Raw genomic sequence first — 18,330 nt, 5'->3', positions numbered from 1 at the left:
TAGAGAAGAACAAAACTCTTGGTGGCCTCCTTGAAAATGTATGGAGAAACATTTTCCCTTGTATGAATTACATTACACACGTGAGAGTAAAAGTGATGATGTTGATGATGATGATGATGATGTTGATGAGGGGAAACCTGTGGGTGCAGCTGGGCCTTCAGCTCCAAAGCCAGACGTACCTGTAAAAGCACAGAAATCGGAAAACTTAGACCAGTGGTTCCCAAACTTTTTACAGTCCTGTACCCCTTCAGACATTGAAGCCCCCCTTCTCCTGCACACTTAAAAAACATAACAATGTAATGTCATTTATTACAATGTAACCCTACAGTTAAATTTATCTCTGAATTTGACCAATGATGTTCAGGAATAATATATAATTTTAAAAAAAGAATAGTAATCTGTAAGGACACAAAAAAAAACATCTTATTCAGAATTATCACTTGATTTATTTACCCTGCCTACTGGCATTTTTAGTGAGAAAACACCCTGAAATTGTGAAATACAACTAGCTACGACTGTAATGAGATGGGCGAGGTTGAAAAGATGCACGAAAAAAAAAAAAAAGATGCACAGAACTCTACAATAGAATAGAATAGAATGTTTTTCTTGTCATTGCACAAAGTACAACAAAAATGCACATGCCCCACCCAACAACATTCAAGTACACTTCAAAGATTGAAGCCAAACAGACACAGTTATCATAAAAACAACATAAGGTACGGTAAAAGACTGTTTAGCTGAAACATTTGAGAGAGTCTGAGTCTTGTCCTGTATTTTCTTTTTATGTTTGTCAAAGTTTTAACACAAGTACGTGGTGGCAAAGGCCATCAAAGTCTTGACAGCACGTTTTGCTAACGTAAAGCAATGTAGCTCTCGTCATATTTGCATATTTTGTGGCAATGCACGGAGGCTCCTGACTGCTGCTCTAGTTTGCAATGTTGTCACGCTTTTTAAATGTTTATTCACGTACCCTGTGCTCTTTATTCTTTATTTGGATCCTCATTAGCTTCCACAAGGTGGTCGTTAGTCTTCCTAGGGTCCATAAAAAGTCAAATTCACATTTCAGTACAAGTCAAAAACTTCAAAAATACAATTCATATATCAAAAATATTTACATTTGTAATGACATACCAGTTTTCCTAAATATATAATGCATACAGTATTATACACATTACAAAACACATTACACTCAAAATATTAAACGTGCACTTTATCGTGATGAGAATTCACTTAAAAAAAAAACACTGTCTTGTTTTCTTCTTAAAGGACACTTTGTTTTTTGTTGTAATAATGGCAGTCGGACATGAATTCCAAGCAGCAGCTCTTCTATAAATAACAATTCTTTTCATAGACTTTTCAGCTTTGGGGTAACTATAGAGCTTTCCTGTTGTTACTTTACGAGTCTCATGCGTGTGGCAAAACCCACTGTATAAAAGTTTATCATGAAAAAAATCTGGGTTCTTTTTCCATTATTATTTATTGCATAAACATCAACAAACTTGATGCAATTTGTCCTCTATGCCATTAACCAAGACAGTTTAGAATGCATGTCTTTCACATGAGTGTGATAAGAATATGACAAGTTGAGTACTCCTACTTTGGGAACCTAGGGCTTAGACCAAGGTTTCTCAACTGGTCTCATCCTGAGACCCACATTTTGTCATTGGGTCCTACTTTTTTTTAGAATTCAACCAACCAAATTTAGTTTTTCAAAAATACAAATATAATCTTTTTAAAAACACACATCTATACATTTTCCTGTGCAACATGCATTTCACTGCATGCCTGTCAAAAGAAAAGTTTCTTTCAAAATAAAGGGCAAGTCCAACATGAGACATTGAGTTTTTGACCAGCGGTCTGCGACCCACCAAGCACAGGTCCGCGACCCACTTTTGGGTCCTGAACCACCAGTTGAGAATCACTGCGGCTTAGACTTACAAAAGAACAGATGAACCTTAAGGAATTTAACATTAACAAATGAAATGCAGTGATTGGAGGATGACAAGCAGATAGTGAACCAATAAAGGATCCCAACCAGCCATGATGTCATCATAGAAGAGTCTGCTGCAGTGGAACCATTGAGCCAGGCACGACTCTAAGTTTTCGAACAGGAACATTTTAGAGAGAGAAAGAGAGAGAGAGAAAGCTTGAAGAGAAGGAGGAAAGGAGGCTGCATGTTGCTGAAAGGCATCCTTGTCACTCTACTTCTAGAAACTCCAGTAACTTCCAGTAAACCAGCAGGCTGAGAGCAAACTGTTCCACTGGTAAATAATGAAACATTTCCATTACGTGGAACATGGCCTACTCGACTCTTCAGGGTTTTTCTGTTGTTGTCTTTAGTACCTGCATGCGTGGTATCAGGCAACAGACGCCATGTTATATGGAACTGTTCGTCTGCCATTCCCATTATAAGACGTGATGTTGGGCCATGTAACACACCAATTAGTGCTTCATCTTTCAGTGTCTGAACACAGATATTAGATTTACTAGACCTGTGTGGTGGTAATGCACCATCACAAGCCATAAAGATATAAAAGCCCAATAAATATGGTTTCATACAATAATTGAACAACTGAATCTAAATGAAACGGAAAGCTAATCAATGGAAGTATGTGTGCTTGTGTCCTATCGTACGGGTGTCAGAGCTGGACCACTTTAACGTAAACATGTGTTCACCCCCACCTCAACAAACACACACACACACACACACACACTTTAGACCAAGTAGTAAATGTGTCCCAATGACATTGCACTGTCCCCATGTCTAGACTATATATATATATATATATATACTGAAGAAATATTCCAAAATGTATTCTGAGATTCTACAGAAACAGGTTGATCCTTAACCTTTGGTGGCATTGTTTGGGGTGAAGCAGCGTCAGCAGAATTCACAAAGAGACAATATTATACATTACTTGCATGAAGATTGATTATTTTTCACTGGAAGCAAAAAAAAAAAAAAAAAAAACTCCTTCAATCTATATGACTTTAGTGAAGGAAATGATGACATATCTATCCAGTTAGAAAAATATTGATGTTGATGAAGGAGAAGGTGAATATGTTCCTATTATTCTGGCAACCTTTCATAGACTACTTTATTAAAAAAAAAAAAAAATAATAATAATAATAATAATAATAATAATAATCAGGTTTCAATTATTTAGACCAGGGGTTCTCAACTGCTCTCACCCTGTGACCCACATTTTACCACGGTCATTAAATCGTGACCCAGTTTTTTTTTTGTTTTTTTTTTTATTCAATCAACCAAATTTATTTTTTCTAAAATAGCTGTTGAAAACAAAAATATATAATCATTTTTAAAACATAAATCTATATATTTTCCTGTGTAACAAGCATTTCACAGCATGACTGTCAAAAGAAAGGTTTCTATCAAAATAAAAGACAAGTCCAACATGAGAGATATCAAGTATTCATTTATTTTTGACCAGCTGTCCGCGACCCACCCAGTACAGGTCCGCGACCCACTAGTTGAGAATCACTGATTTAGACAACTTTTTTCAGTACATTGACTTTGATCTTCTGCCAACTGTCAGTCTTCCTCAGAGGCATCTACTGATTGCTTTTCTGCCAAAATAAAAAATAAATAACCCATAAAGAAAAAAAGGGGATTTTCATTTCTTATTTATTTTCTTTTACAATTACTCACTAATTCACTTCCATTATATATCTATGTCTCTCTTGGGATTGTTTTTATTATGTTAAGATTTACTCATGTGTTTTTAAATGTTTCTAAAAGTTGTAATAAAAATAATGAAACAAATAAAACTGAGAGTGCAAAATCGCAAATAAGAGTCAGCTGTGCAGTTCACATGTGCAGCAAACATGTTGTTTTTTCATATATGGAGCATTTTCCAAACAACAGAAAAATCCAAAAAGGAGCTACAGTATGTTAAAATGGTAAAGTACGGTGACCTGTGAGGGACACACAGCAAGCAGCCAACACTGATCATCCTTTTAATCGTAAAAATAAATCAGTTTGAATTAGATATTACATTTTTTTTGTATTTTCTAACAAATGTCTACTCCGTGCCCATTAGCTTGTTAGCCCCTCGTGCTATTTTAGCATCACACATATTCTAATGATCATACATGATGTCATCCACCTTCCTGAGAACAACCCCACAACTCAAACTGCCGCGTCGCCCTTGAACTGTAAAGCCTTTCAATTAGTTAATGGAAAACCCTGACATCATAGAAACACAATAATCAACGTAACAAATGTATGGATTATTTCAGTAGCTATTGATTGGCAGAGAAAAAAACACAACACTTATTAGCAAAGGTTCCATAATAACAAATCAGAATAAACATCGCTAGGTGCTTAGCTTCACATTTTTATTTCTTTTCAGTCATAGTCTTTTGACTAAAATGCAACTTAGATTTAGTCCAAACTTAGTCAACTCAATAACCTTACATTTCAGTCAATCTAAATCTGTTACAGATATAGTCGACAAAAATATTAAGCATAAGATTATAGTTATTATTGATCAAACCGATATGGGATAATATTATTGTTTGTAAACACATTTGGTTTGATCAATGCGTAAGACCACACGATCACAAGTTCTGGTTGAATTCAGTTCAATAGTTTAGTTTTTATTAGTTGAACAAAAATATCAATATATTTTTATAAAGTTTTCATTGACATGTATTTTTTTCCCCATTCGTAATAGTCTCGTTTATGCGGCCCTATGTCTAATTTTTTGCGGCCCGCAAAGTTACAATAACTCCAAAAACACTGACGTTATTTGAAAAAGTACACAAAAAAGACAACAAAAACAACAGAAAAATAAGCGTTACCACCAGGAAAATACATAAAAGTGACTCGATCAATATCGTACACAACAAAAAAGGCACAAAATAACTCATAACACACAAACTGATGACAAAAATACACAAAACAGAGAAATAACAGAAAGTACTACAAAAATGTACAAAATGACTATACAAAAACAGACAAAATCCTTTATTCTGTCTTGCATTAATGCTCAGATTGTTCATTATCATGAATGTTGATAATGTATCACATTTTTGTGGCCCTCGTTGTTTTAAAACTTGCCCATCTCTGGCTTAGATTATCTATGATTAATGGAATTAACGTTGATCGTTATTTATACCAATCAACTGGAGTGAAAATTAGTGCTGTCAATAAATTAAAAATAGTGTGCGATTAATTAATCTATTTAATCTCTTTTCTAATCTCACCCAAAAAAATGCTGAGAAACACCCTCAACTTGAGGTATTTTCATTTAAATTACATTATTGCGGCAGATCAAAACATTTATGTCTAACAAAGTGGCTTTATTGTTGGTTTTTAACAGATTTGAATCATTTACATTCATATGTTGGCTTAGTGGTTAGCACGTCCGCCTCACAGCAAGAAGGTCCTGGGTTCAAGCCCTGGGGTGGACTTGGGTCCTTTCTGTGTGGAGTTTGCATGTTCTCCCCGTGCTGCGTGGGTTTCCTCCGGGTACTCCGGCTTCCTCCCACAATCCAAAAACATGACTGTAAGGTTGATTGGAGTCTCTAAATTGCCCATAGGAGTGAATGAGAGAGTGAATGGTTGTCTGTGTCTGTGTTGCCCTGTGATGGACTGGCGCCCTGTCCAGGGTGTACCCCGCCCAGCGCCCTATGAGAGCCGGATATTGGCACCGGCAGACCCCCGCGACCCTGTTAAACGGGAATAAGCGGGTATGAAAATGGATGGATGGATTCATATGTATGTGACAGTAGACCCAAGGGCTGCTGACACCTTTAGTTTAGACCATCAGGGGAAATACTGATGTGTACTTTAGTCAATCTACAAATAGAAAATACTATAAATGAAATAAAACATCATGTTTATATGAAGTGCTATAAGTTAGCACATTATAAACAGTAAGAACACTTTTATGGTCAATGCAGTTATTAAACACCAAACTTGTTGCTTTTTCTCTACTTCAGATAAATAATAATAAATAAAACAGACCCATTCATCGCACTGCTGTAAATTACACACGTCAAAAATCACATTATTCATCACAAAATAAAATACTGTAATAACATCAAGTAATCACTTCTAGTAGTAGTAGCCACGCCCACATCCTTTAACACCGATAGTGGTCGACTGTCCACTACAATCATTTATCCACTGACTGTTCATTTGTCACTCATGGACTTAATTATTTTGGCTCTGTCTGAACCCTGTCATCTAGTGTAGTGTCCGTAGGACCACTGTTCGCGCTAGCTGCTACATAGTTAGCATTGGGGTGCTAGCTGCTACATAGTTAGCATTGAGGAGGAAAAGCTCCACAAACTCTTTCTTGACCGAATTGCACACCAACTGGTTCTGTAGTTTTCCATCCGGTGTGTTTTTTTAACTGAAATATAACGCCCACAAAGGCTTCTCCTCAGGTTCTGCTGTTGTACCTGGTGCATCAGTATTATGGGTATACCGGAAACGCGTGCAATGAGAAAGGTTCCACGCTGTTTGTGGTGCAAAAAACAAAAAAAAAAGGGATGAACGCGATACATATTTATAGCGCGTTATTTCTTCCTGTAATTATTCATGCGTTAAAGTGACAGCCCTAGTGAAAACATGTGTCCTTTTCAATTTAAATGTATTTACAAGGCCTGTTCTAATAACTATGGATAGTTTTCATTTCTGTTGTTCATAATGCCAGTAAAAGGAATAAAGTATTCCTGACTTTTAGGGTTCTAATCATATCCTGTCTGATTTTATGCTTAAATGGATGTATTTTAGCAAAATAGACCCAAATCCACTTTGACTAAGTATTTGCAGATACATTAGCCTTATTTGCTTTACACTTAACCTCACTGACAGCAAACAGAGAAGAGTTAAAAGGATTTAATTCATATTTTCTTTCCTGCAGATGAAGAATCTTTCCAAGTGAGAGGCAGAAGCACAACTGAGAAGCTTTTTGTCACATCCTGTATCGCTGGTGCACAAACATACTTTAGAAACCTGAGAGTGTGTGAGACCTCTCTTCCTCTTTACCCAGAGTTCCTGGCCCCGGGGGGTGGAGGGTTTCTCAACCCGTCTTACACGTCCAACCCAAACACACGGTGAAACACGGTGATCAGACACACACACATACCGGTACATGCTCCCAGTGGCAGTAGACCGCAACAGACGGGGGTCCATTCCTCCCACAGTCCACAGCGCTGGAGATAAAGATATTATTCTAGATTAAATGTTTCCCATATTTGTTATTCTTTCTGTCAAAACTCCAGGTGGAATTGGTACAAACCCAAAAATCATATGTACATTTCTTTGAAAGAAGGAGCCGGCCGAGAGGGGAACGCTCCGAACGGGGAATCAGAATTCCCTTTCAGAGTGAGAACTTATAACAACATTTGTGCAGATTTTTTGATTGCCCCAGAATCTTCATTTCCCATTTTAAGAAAGGCAACGCTATGTTGTTAAGAAACATTCATTTTTCCCTTCTTTGATACTTGCATCTTTCATCCAGGGAGGTCCCTGAATCTGATCCGAGATGCTGAACTACAGGTGTGCTTTCCTGTTTCATCTGGCACTGGTTTGAATGGAGATAGAAGGTGACAGCTGAGCAGCAGCTTCAGCCACCGTGAGGCCCAAATTGAGGACTAGAGGGGCAAGACAGTGATGATGGTGGTGTTCGGCTCTATTATGCAATTAGGTTCAAATTGCTGCCAGAACCAGTGTTGTAGCCTGCAGCAATCCAATCGGAGAGGTGATGATGTGTGGTGAGAGATCACAAGTTGCCCAGTGCAAAAGTCCCAGTGGCCATGATAATATTTCGGAGCTATTATAGATTTGATAGATGAATGCTTGAATGGAGACACATGTTGCTTATCAACTACTAACATGTGAAATAAAGGATGAAGCTTAAAGAGCAGTTGATAAAAGCAGAATGAGCCATAAAAATTAAGAAATATCACATCCCCCCCCCCTTACACACATGTTGTCACACGTAGCTGGATCTCTGCCTCCAGCTCCATGCATACCAATTCAACTGAAGACGCACAATGAGCTAAAAACCCATTTATTTTTTCCCGACGTGTATATTTTCGTAAACTGTGCAGCCCCCCAACTTCCAATGCAGTGGTGGGATGTGTGTTGTGGACAAAGTGTTCTTGCTGTGGTGCGTTTGATGTCTCTCTCGCTCTTTCTCTTTCTTTCTTTCTCTCTCTCTCCGGACCCTGGAGACATTACTCATGCATAATCACTGTGTGTCTTTCTGATCTGCCTCTATATCTGCTGCTGGTGGAGGTTAACGCGTGGAGCTGATGCGCACACTCGCTGAATTAGAACTGCAGGAGCATAAAATACACCTTATTTCTCCCGCCACAAATAGGAGAGAATAAAGCCAAACAAAGGCATGTGTGGAGTTTTGTCGCTGTTTATTGAGTTGATCTGAAGGCCGGTTGCAGCGATGCTCTCTCATCCCCTCACATGTGTCAGTTGACAATGTGCGGTGCTAAACAGCTAAAATGAATAAGCTGCTTAAAACAGTCACACTGCGTTCAGCTTAATAAAAGCGTCTACGGCTGTAATTCATCACTCTCACTAGATGTTGAGCTGAGGAAGTGATGGGATGTGGAGCTCAGTATTCATGGTGAGGGCTCCCTTACTGTAGAGCTGCAGAGGGGGCATAGGGGTCACGAGGTGTGTGTGTGTGTGTGTGCGTGTGTGTGGGTGTGTGCGTGTGTGTGGGTGTGTGTGTGCGTGTATGCGTGTGTGTCATGGCAGCATCACTCCTCCAGGGCTCAGCAGGCTAATTAATAATGAATCCCAGAGAGTCTGTGTTTGAAATGCAGATGTGCAACTGCCAGCTCCGCCTGCTCCTTCAGAGGGACCCCGAGTGTGTGTGTGTGTGTGTGTGTACTTGTGTGTGTGTGTGTGTGTGTGTGTGTGTGTGTGTGTGTGTGTGTGTGTGTGTGTGTGTGTGTGTGTGTGTGTGTGTGTCTTTGTGGGACACTGGGGAAAGGAAAGGCAACATTCACGTTGGCTGGTTGTTGTATATGACAGATAAATCGCTCTATAACGCAACATGAAATGAATAGAAGCCGGTCACTGAAAATCGACAGAAGCTGCGTTTCCATTACGCTCGGAAATGCGCAAATTCTAAATAGCGCAATAAAAACTGGCAATGGAAACACTTAAATAAAAAAAAATTTAAAAAACACTCAAATATCGCTAAAAAGTTTGTACGCTTTCATGAGGAGGAATTTCAGATGTTTTCATATTGAAATGTGTCACAAAAGTGCGATGGAAACACTTTTTCCGCAAATACACGTCAGAGAATGTGACGCATACGGTCACGTGACGTGACGTACCTGGTAACATGACCACGAGAAAATATGGCGCGGTACGTGTCGACAGAAGAGGAGACGTTTCTTAGCATTATACTTAAAAATTACAACTGCCACATCAGATGCGAAGCAACAAATGAATGCAGAATTATTGAGGAGGTATTGAGCGTTCGTCTTCCTGCGGCAAAGTCTCGCGAGATGAGATTTCGTGAGATTTACAAGGCTCCTGCGCAAAACAACGTTCAAAGCGCAACTTTTGTCGACGTTCAGAAATATCGCTTTCAATTTGCGAAAATCTGTAATGGAAACACAGCTAGTGTTGGACTTGTTGAAGGAAAGCAGTGCCAGCTGTAAAGAGGTTTTTATGTGGAACTATGCATGTCGTTGTTTTTTGCTAGAGTCTGGTTTTGATGGTCCAGAGGAGGCCTGGAGGCCCACAGGTCTCTGCTCTGCACAGGAGAAGCAGGAAGGTGTGGAAAAGGGGCTGCGGAGGTGCTGAAATACACGTTGTTGTGTTTGAACAGGCGTGTCTCCTTCACTGACACAGGAACAATACACTATACCACACGCACACACACACACACACACACACACACACACACACAGCAGTGAATCATCTCCTAAATCCTTGGAGGAGGGGGGAGGAGGCAGAAGGGACAAACAGGTTCTCTCTTCAGGTGCTTCATATCCTCGCAGATGATGAATAACTGTTTGTTCTTGGTGTATCGGAGGGTTTTTACAGGAGCTGGTGTGATTGAATTCATTTTCATTTTAGATTGTTTTTTCAACTTATTATTCTTGCAATTGATGTTTTGAGTTTTATGAGCTCTTCTGAGAAATTTGGAAGGGGATTTTCTTTCTACTTCTTCTTCTTCTTCTTCTTTACAAACCATTGCAGAGTTTAAGCCACAATATTAAATGTCAAGTTGACAATGACAAAAACTATAATGAATCTCATCCTATTTGCTACAAGTCCACAACAATGAAGATATTAAACTACAGCTGCAGTTGTGCAACCAATAATTTATGTTTTGTACCTCATTATCCCGGAACAAATCTGAAAAATTTCCATAATCATGACAACAACAGTGATTTCTTTTTTCTTATTTTTTTTATTTTTATTGATAATTTTAAAACTTACGACATAATGCTGATGTTATTCCAACCTTGGGACAATCCTGAAATATCTAGTAATTGATTCCAAAAAAACTGATTAAAACAATATTGTTATTATTAATTATTATTATTATTATTATTATTATTACTTCATTATCATTTTTACGACACACAATCTCAAACAGAGGATGTCTATACTTTTACTTTCTCAAATATAAATCTAGTTCAAATGAAATGCAGTATAAAGACATCTGAGGTCACAAAACATTTTTGATATAAAAATGGGGTCACGACCCAACAAAAGGTTGGGAACCTCTGATCTAACCGTTTCCTCATTGTGTACAAAAAAAAACAAACAAAATTGATTTAATTTGAGTATCTTCTTGTAAAAACAAAGGAGTCAACTGTAAATGTCTGAGAATTTTCAATGTAAAGAAAAATAAAAAGTATTTAAAATTTTTAAAAAAAATCTACTTTCTGGCATTCTTGTGAGGAAACAAACTATGGAGTCTGTATTAATTATTCATTGTTTGTTGTTTTTTTGTTTTTTGCAGTAAAATATGACTTAAAAACACCCAAACCACACAATGGTGGGGCGGCAGTAGCTCAGTCCGTGAGGACATGATACAAAAGTTGTCCTGGTAGCTGGAGAGGTGCCAGGGCACTTCTCCAGCACTGCTGAGGTGCCCTTGAGCAAGGCACCGAAACCCAACATTGCTCCAGGGACTACATATGAAAAATAGTCCTGAGGCTAATTCTGGCATATTTACATAAATTCATATTAATATGCACTGTCCCAATGATGATTTGTATTTTAAAAATGCATCTCTTACAACTTCTACCTAAAGCCACACAAACACTTCAAAGAAACTTTCACCATCGCATCTTCTACTCACTTCTTACCAAAGCAAAATCTCAGTCAATGTTATTATTAATATGTCTGAGTATTACACACACACACACACACACACACACACACACACACACACACACACACACACACACACACGCACACGCACACGCACACGCACACGCACACACACACACACACACACACATTATAACCCCTTGAACCAGAGATCCAGACCGAGGCTCACCAGGCCTTATGCATTATGAATGTACATTTACACGTGGTGCGCCCTCATGGGATGCGCTTTTGCTGCATCTGCATTCTCTCATCGGTGTGTCCAATGTATTTCTTCCCCTCAACCAGTTCTAAACACACACACACACACGCACACACACACACACACACGCACACACACGCACACACACACACACACACACACACACACACACGCAGAAAGTGAGAGACAGGGAAAACAGAGTGAGGTCTGTGCGTAAAAAGACAGATTGGAGCTGCTGCTGAAAACAGACTCGTCACTGAGATGATGTGAGATTAGTGGGTTTGGTTTCTGAGGAAAAGGAGGAGGAGGAGGGGGAGGGGGGGGGGGGTGGCAGGGTGTCTTGTCTAAACATGGTGTCACTGTCCTTTATTGGGGACGTCACGGGTTAATGGGGATATCGATTTTGGTGTCTGGGAGCTGGTGAAGTTTGTGCCGCTGCCAGGGAACGAGTTCAGGCCTAGAGTTGACACGAAGGACGCTGTGCAATCCTTCAAATTAAAGCCCCACCACACAAGTTTTTAAAAATAAATATTCAAAAAAATTAAAAATAATATTTACATTTCAGAATGATATAAAAAAAATAATAATTCTAATGAAGATGTGCGTTGTGCCCTTTGTTCTTGGCTGGAAGTCTATTCGCACTCCCACAGATAAATGGATGAACTATAGTAGCTGGTGTGGCCACTGTTGGCTTCCAGCAGCTCAGATGTTGAGCTCCGTGGGGAAAGTTTGCGGAAGGTCGTGACACCGTGTGACAGGTCCCGCCCTGGGGCCCACGGCCGTTTCAATTGTATAATAAGTCTGATTTATAGACGGGCCGCAGCGTGACGCGCCATGTGGAGAAAGAGAGAGAGAGAGAGAGAGAGAGAGAGAGAGAGAGAGAGAGAGAGAGAGAGAGAGAGAGAGAGAGGCGCGTTTATCCAACAAGACACCACAAAACATCACTATTCACACCGACATTTATACAAAGACGCTTTTTAAAAAATATACATATTTTAATTTTTTAAATATAAATTAAATCATTCTATAAAATTCGTTTCCAATTTGGAAAAATATACAAAATACTTTATTTTATTTTTTTTTATCACCTAGTAGATTAAGAGAGTGGAGCTCAAAATGTCATTTTTATAAAAGATTTAGTTGATTTCACATATTTATAATAGTAAAATATTTGTCTTCTCCACAACATTACAAGTTGCACATAAATGACACCTATCGGTTTTTCTTTCTTTAAAAAATAGATATAACAAAACATTTAAATTATTATCATTTTTTAAATTCTGCTGTTTGAAAAAAAGGGGGGTCTCCATTCATCAATGTATATATATATATATATATATATATATATTATTTTCAGATATATAAAATAAAATGTTTTTCTATTTAAAAGGAATAATGTAGATAAATATGTTCACATAACAACAAAATATTGTTATTATTATTTGTTTGACGTAGAGAAGTATAGAAAAGGCCTCTGGTGGTGTTTTTCCACTAAAGTAATAGGTATTTATTTTTCATTAAAACTGAGCATATCTGTGTTTGGCCTGTGTTTCCCTAATGATTTGTCGTTCGCAGTTCTTTTTATTTACTCCACTGGCTGCTCGGTAAACAGCTCCACAAACACAGGAGCTGCAAGGTTAACTCCCAGCCGGCAAAGCAAACACAAACAACAGCACAAAAGGCGCACAAAGATCCTGAAATGAGAGAAATTATAAGTGTTGGGTTGCGGTGATTTAGCAGCAGTAGTATAGAGTGCATAGCTTGGTGTGAGAGCCCGCAGTGCAGCGTGGTGTAAGTGTAGCGGGGCTGGCCCGGGTTATCTGTGAATGGGCTCTTTATTGGAGGCGCGGAGCGGGGATTTGCCTTTTATTCGCCTCGCTATGGAAACGCGCTCAGCGGCAGAAAAATGTTGATGTGAATAAAAGGGAAGCGGCACAAGGAGCGTTTCTGGAGAAGCATCTGTTACACTTAGAAACTTACACTATCGAGAGCATTACAACCGCCTCTCCAAATCCCCTCTCTTGCCTGCTTTGTGCGCACACACACACACAAAAAAAACCGTAGATTTATAACAACATTAAAATTGTGTCCGCTTTTTTTTTTTTCTTTTTAGTCTCCATAAAATCCAAAATCGTACATTTTCTAAAAAAAAAAAAAATCAGACACACGGCGTGACGTGTAGTTTGATTTTCATGGAAAATCCGTTCCCCAAAAATCACTTTTCGTGGCAGAAACATACCTTCTTTTTTCCACTGTACTTGTGTTTTTCATCCTACAACCTCCTCCAACGAAACTAATCCAGTTCACCAAACTAGGCCACGAGCACAGCAGCGCTGTCATTCCACATCAAACATGCACACACTTCCAGCCAACTTTCAAAGAAGAGGCTCCATAAAGAATTTACGCACAGTGCTGCAAGTGGTAATTTTAAACCTGAATAAAACAACACACGTGACTCTAATGAATTACCTTCCATTCATATTCAGGCTTGTTGGGCTAGAAGGTAAAGTCTGACCTTTCACTGTGATTCCTCCGGTTTACACCGAGGGGCCCCTGCGGCTCTCCAACCCTCCAGCGACTCCTGTCCACACTTCCAGCCCGCGGTTAAGTTCACCTGCTCCGGGCCTCCACTCTCCACTCTCCTCCGTCTCTCCACCAGCAGCTCGGCGCACTTTAATGACTTTCTGGTGGCTGCAGCCTTCTTTTATTTCTCCTAAATATATGAAAATGTATGCAAATTTAAATCAAGCTTAACCTGGGAGCTCGAGCAATATATTTAATGGAATTGCAATCCAATGAGAAGACGAGGACGAACGTCTTCTAATGGCAAATATAATTATGCATCTCAAAGTTGGCTCCTGGATATGAAGATAGATCCTTTAGCTGATCTGATGGGATCTTTAAAGACTGTGGTAATATCATAGGTGAGAACAAATTCGATAAATGGGATGGTTATAAAAGATTCTGGTTTTTAAGGAGGTGACGAGTGAATATGGAAACAGTCATTTAAATGTATTTTTTTTTATTAAATAGACAGTTTTGGGGATTTTCACCTCTTTTTAAATAAGATAAAATAAAAATACAAAAAAAAAAAAAAGACTAAGAAAGAATGAAATCCAAATGAATCTGCTCTAGTATAGGCTATTATAGGTGGAAAATTAGGTAAGGATGTTGGCCATATACGTAAAACTGCTGTGCGTAAAAGTCCTCAGACGTGCTATTCCGCAAACACCTAAGGGAACGTTTACAGAGTTAATAATTAGCAGTGAGAACAGCTCCTATTTGATTGCATCTTTCCAAATTAAGTGCTGGCACGTCTCAGAAATGCCATTGCGCTTCAATCTCCTTCTCGGGACGCGCTCAGGGGTGACAGGAGCGGCAGTAAAACTCGTGCGTAAATCAGTTGGAAACTTTCATTAATAAACAGGAACTGCGCTCCACGCTCACGTCACTCCAAAGCCAGACCCACTGGACCGGCTCCCCAACACACTTCCGGTTCGATTGCACGTAAACCTTCCCTCTCCACAGCTCCAGATCTGAGGGGGCGGGGATTGAGGAGCTCCGAGCTGTCATTGGCGAAGCGCTGTCGTCACCGCGTCTGAGTCGGACTGTGATTGGTGGGGGGAGCTGTCAGTCTGCATCAGGCTGCTGCTGAGACTCGGGAGAGAGGGAGATGTCAGAGGCTGAGCTGCTCCCTCCCTTCAGTCGCATTAGTGGGGTTCAGCAGCCAGCATGGCAACAGCTGCGTCCAGCCCCTACACCCTGCTCACATCCAGCCCCATGATCCACCCGGATAGCCAGGCCATGCAGCCTGCGAGCCCCTACAGAGGGCATCAGAAACTCCTCCAGACTGACTACCTACAGAGCGTCCAGAGCAACGGACACCCCCTCGGGCACCAGTGGGCGACCAGCCTGTCGGAGGGCACCTGGTCGTCCTCCATGGAGCAGCAGGACGTGAAACCAGGCCGCGAGGACCTGCAGCTCGGCATCATCCATCACCGCTCCCCGCACGTTGCACATCACTCCCCTCATCACAACAACCATGGCAACCACCCGGGCGCGTGGGGGACTCCGGTGTCCCACAACTCTTCCATCACCAGCGGGCAGCAGCTCAACATTTACTCCCAGACGGGCTTCACTGTCAACGGCATGCTGGAGCACGGGGGCCTCACTCCTCCAGCCAACCCTCAGGGCCAAGGCATGCACCCGGGCCTCAGGGACACTCTCAGCCCCGAGCACAGCGACCTTGGCGGGCATCACTGCCACGACCACTCCGACGAAGAGACGCCAACTTCAGACGAGCTGGAACACTTTGCCAAGCAATTCAAACAGAAGCGGATCAAGCTGGGCTTCACGCAGGCGGACGTGGGCCTGGCCCTGGGCACGCTCTACGGTAACGTCTTTTCCCAAACCACCATCTGCAGGTTCGAGGCTCTGCAGCTGAGCTTTAAAAACATGTGCAAACTCAAGCCGCTGCTGAACAAGTGGCTGGAGGAGGCGGACTCGTCCACGGGCAGCTCCAGCAGTATAGACAAGATAGCAGCTCAGGGGAGGAAGAGGAAGAAGAGGACGTCCATCGAGGTCAGCGTCAAAGGAATCCTGGAGACGCACTTTCTCAAGTGTCCCAAACCCTCCGCGCCGGAGATCACGTCCCTGGCGGACTCTCTGCAGCTAGAGAAGGAGGTGGTCCGGGTGTGGTTCTGCAACCGGAGGCAGAAGGAAAAGCGCATGACTCCACCGGGGGAGCCGTCGCCGCACGACGGGCCCTATGCGCACGGCGGGGCACCGGGGGACGCGTCTTCGTGCCACGATCTCTGACCGGGACTGAGCGCCCGCGGCACGGACTCTGGACAGTCTGACACCACCACCAACAACAACAACAACAACAACAATAACAGAGAAAACCCCGCGCGAGCCTTCACGTTTTCTGACTGAGCACGAGGGCATTAGTCTGCAGACGTCACATCTTCACCTTTACCTCGGGAGCCCCGTCAGTTGATTTGTCTCCATCCCCGGATTTATAAACACAAAATGTGCCTAAAGAACCTGCCAGCGCCTTTTTGGTCCGTGTTAGAATAACTCCAAATGGGACTCATGTTTGTTTGTTTTTTCTGGGTCTGTTTCTGATTAGTGACGTCAAACAAATGTTAATATATCACCATGATTTCTTACTTAATTTGTTGCCGCTTCACTGCCCTCTCACCCTTTTATACTCTCATTATTTTTGAAATTATTACTGTTGCAAATATAGGGCCTCATTCCAGCTGTTGGAGGATTTGTATTTTATTGAAATCCTCCCTCATGGCCTGTAGCTCACAAAGCCACTCATACACACATCCAGCTATTTATTAATAACCTCCCAGTTTGATTTCACTCACCTTCGACCATACAAACTGTGTGGACTCTGATCCAGAGCCGAAAATAGGAGAGAGGGGTTGGCGACGCTATACACCTGCCTTTAATTTTAATTCAAGTATCAGAATTTTATAACCTTAAATACTCCTGTTTTTTTTTTTGTTTTGTTTTGTTTTTGGTTTTGTTTTTCTTAAGTATTTTTTTTTTTTTCCAATATTGTACAGTTTTATATATCACCGTTTTTGGAGTCATTAATTTAAACAAATGCTCTTAGTTATTCATGCACTTAAATTAGCAATGTTTTAAAAGAAAAATCCAGACAAAAAATATTTTCAGTAAGATTGATCTGTTTCGGCTGTTTTATTCCAAATTTCGATGACAGCTCAAGTAATTATTTATTTTCAGTATAAAGCTTGTATTATGTTTTGAAATAAACTATGTATGTTGTAATAAATGATTTCTTGCTATACTATTGTTCACTGTCTAATACAGAGTTGAACCTCTGATGGGTGACATATAGACTGTGGAATACATCGTTACTGTTAAAAACACTGAAATGGCTACAAATGGGCTAAAAATATTATTTATTTAAGAAAAAAAATAGATTATATATATATATATATAGAGAGAGAGAGAGAGAGAGAGGATTTGTAGCTTGTCTAATTGTTTTGTTATTGTTTTCTTTTGTGTATTCTTTGTACAGTTTTCTAAAAAAAAAACTCACAAAAGATGTTTCTTATTTTTAAAATCTTGAGTAGGCTATATCATTTAAAAAATATATAATTTGTTGGGAAATTGTGTTTTTAATTTAAGACATTTATTTATTATAGGTATGCAGTTTTTCATGATTATTAATATTATTTTACTATTTTGGATGTGTTTATTTTATTTCTAAAAAAAAAAAACTGATGGCTATGTTTGTTTGTTGACATGTCATCAAGTGAATTTATGTCCGATTCCTATTGCTGGTGGAGAAGCTTATTCCTTAAGTCTAATGTAACATATTGCCTATATAATAATATTAATAATAATAACAACATACAGTTGATTATGTGCAACATAACCTCCACTTTTGTTCAATGTCATATCAAAATCCAGCCATTGCATGTGTGTGCTGTCACTAGCAGCTGTATTGGAGACCCAGACACACACACACACAGGAGCTGGGCCTCAGGTCTGCATGGATCCACAGATCATGGAGAGAGTGAGACTGAGGCTCTTCTGAAATGTTATTGTCCGGGCCCTCTGCCCTCCTCAATCAGACATGCGTGATTTATCGCCTGGGCTGCTGGGCCTGACAGCAAAACACAATGATACACACACACACACACACTCCCACACACACACAATCAGAAGCAGATGAATCTCATTTCAAAGAGTACAGCTTTGTATAATTGGGCATTCAAGGGCAAAA

General features: G+C 40.2%; 1 protein-coding gene and 1 long non-coding RNA gene across 2 annotated transcripts; one reads left to right on the top strand and one right to left on the bottom strand.

Annotated features, from left to right (window-relative positions):
- Window positions 1-30: 30 nt before the first annotated feature.
- LOC114471577 (uncharacterized) lies at window positions 31-14,315 on the bottom strand. The gene is made up of 3 exons (XR_003674987.1): window positions 14,077-14,315; window positions 971-1,032; window positions 31-179 (listed from the first exon to the last, which is right to left on the bottom strand). It is a non-coding gene; the product is annotated as an uncharacterized LOC114471577 (long non-coding RNA).
- A 942-nt stretch (window positions 14,316-15,257) lies between these two features.
- LOC114470989 (POU domain, class 3, transcription factor 4-like) lies at window positions 15,258-17,266 on the top strand. The gene has a single exon (XM_028459453.1). It carries the CDS (start codon window positions 15,294-15,296, stop codon window positions 16,377-16,379), a length of 1,086 nt encoding a protein of 361 aa, XP_028315254.1. The 5' UTR covers window positions 15,258-15,293; the 3' UTR covers window positions 16,380-17,266.
- The last annotated feature ends 1,064 nt before the right edge of the window (window positions 17,267-18,330 follow it).

This window comes from Gouania willdenowi, chromosome 10 (genome assembly GCF_900634775.1).
Source record: "Gouania willdenowi chromosome 10, fGouWil2.1, whole genome shotgun sequence".
NCBI lineage: Eukaryota > Metazoa > Chordata > Actinopteri > Blenniiformes > Gobiesocidae > Gouania > Gouania willdenowi.
Note: the sequence above shows the minus strand (reverse complement) of the source record. Positions and strands in the feature narration are given on the sequence as shown.

Bases quoted from the DNA above. Each gene is read 5' to 3' on its own strand.
- LOC114470989 (XM_028459453.1), top strand. From the start codon at position 15,294: ATGGCAACAGCTGCGTCCAGCCCCTACACCCTGCTCACATCCAGCCCC.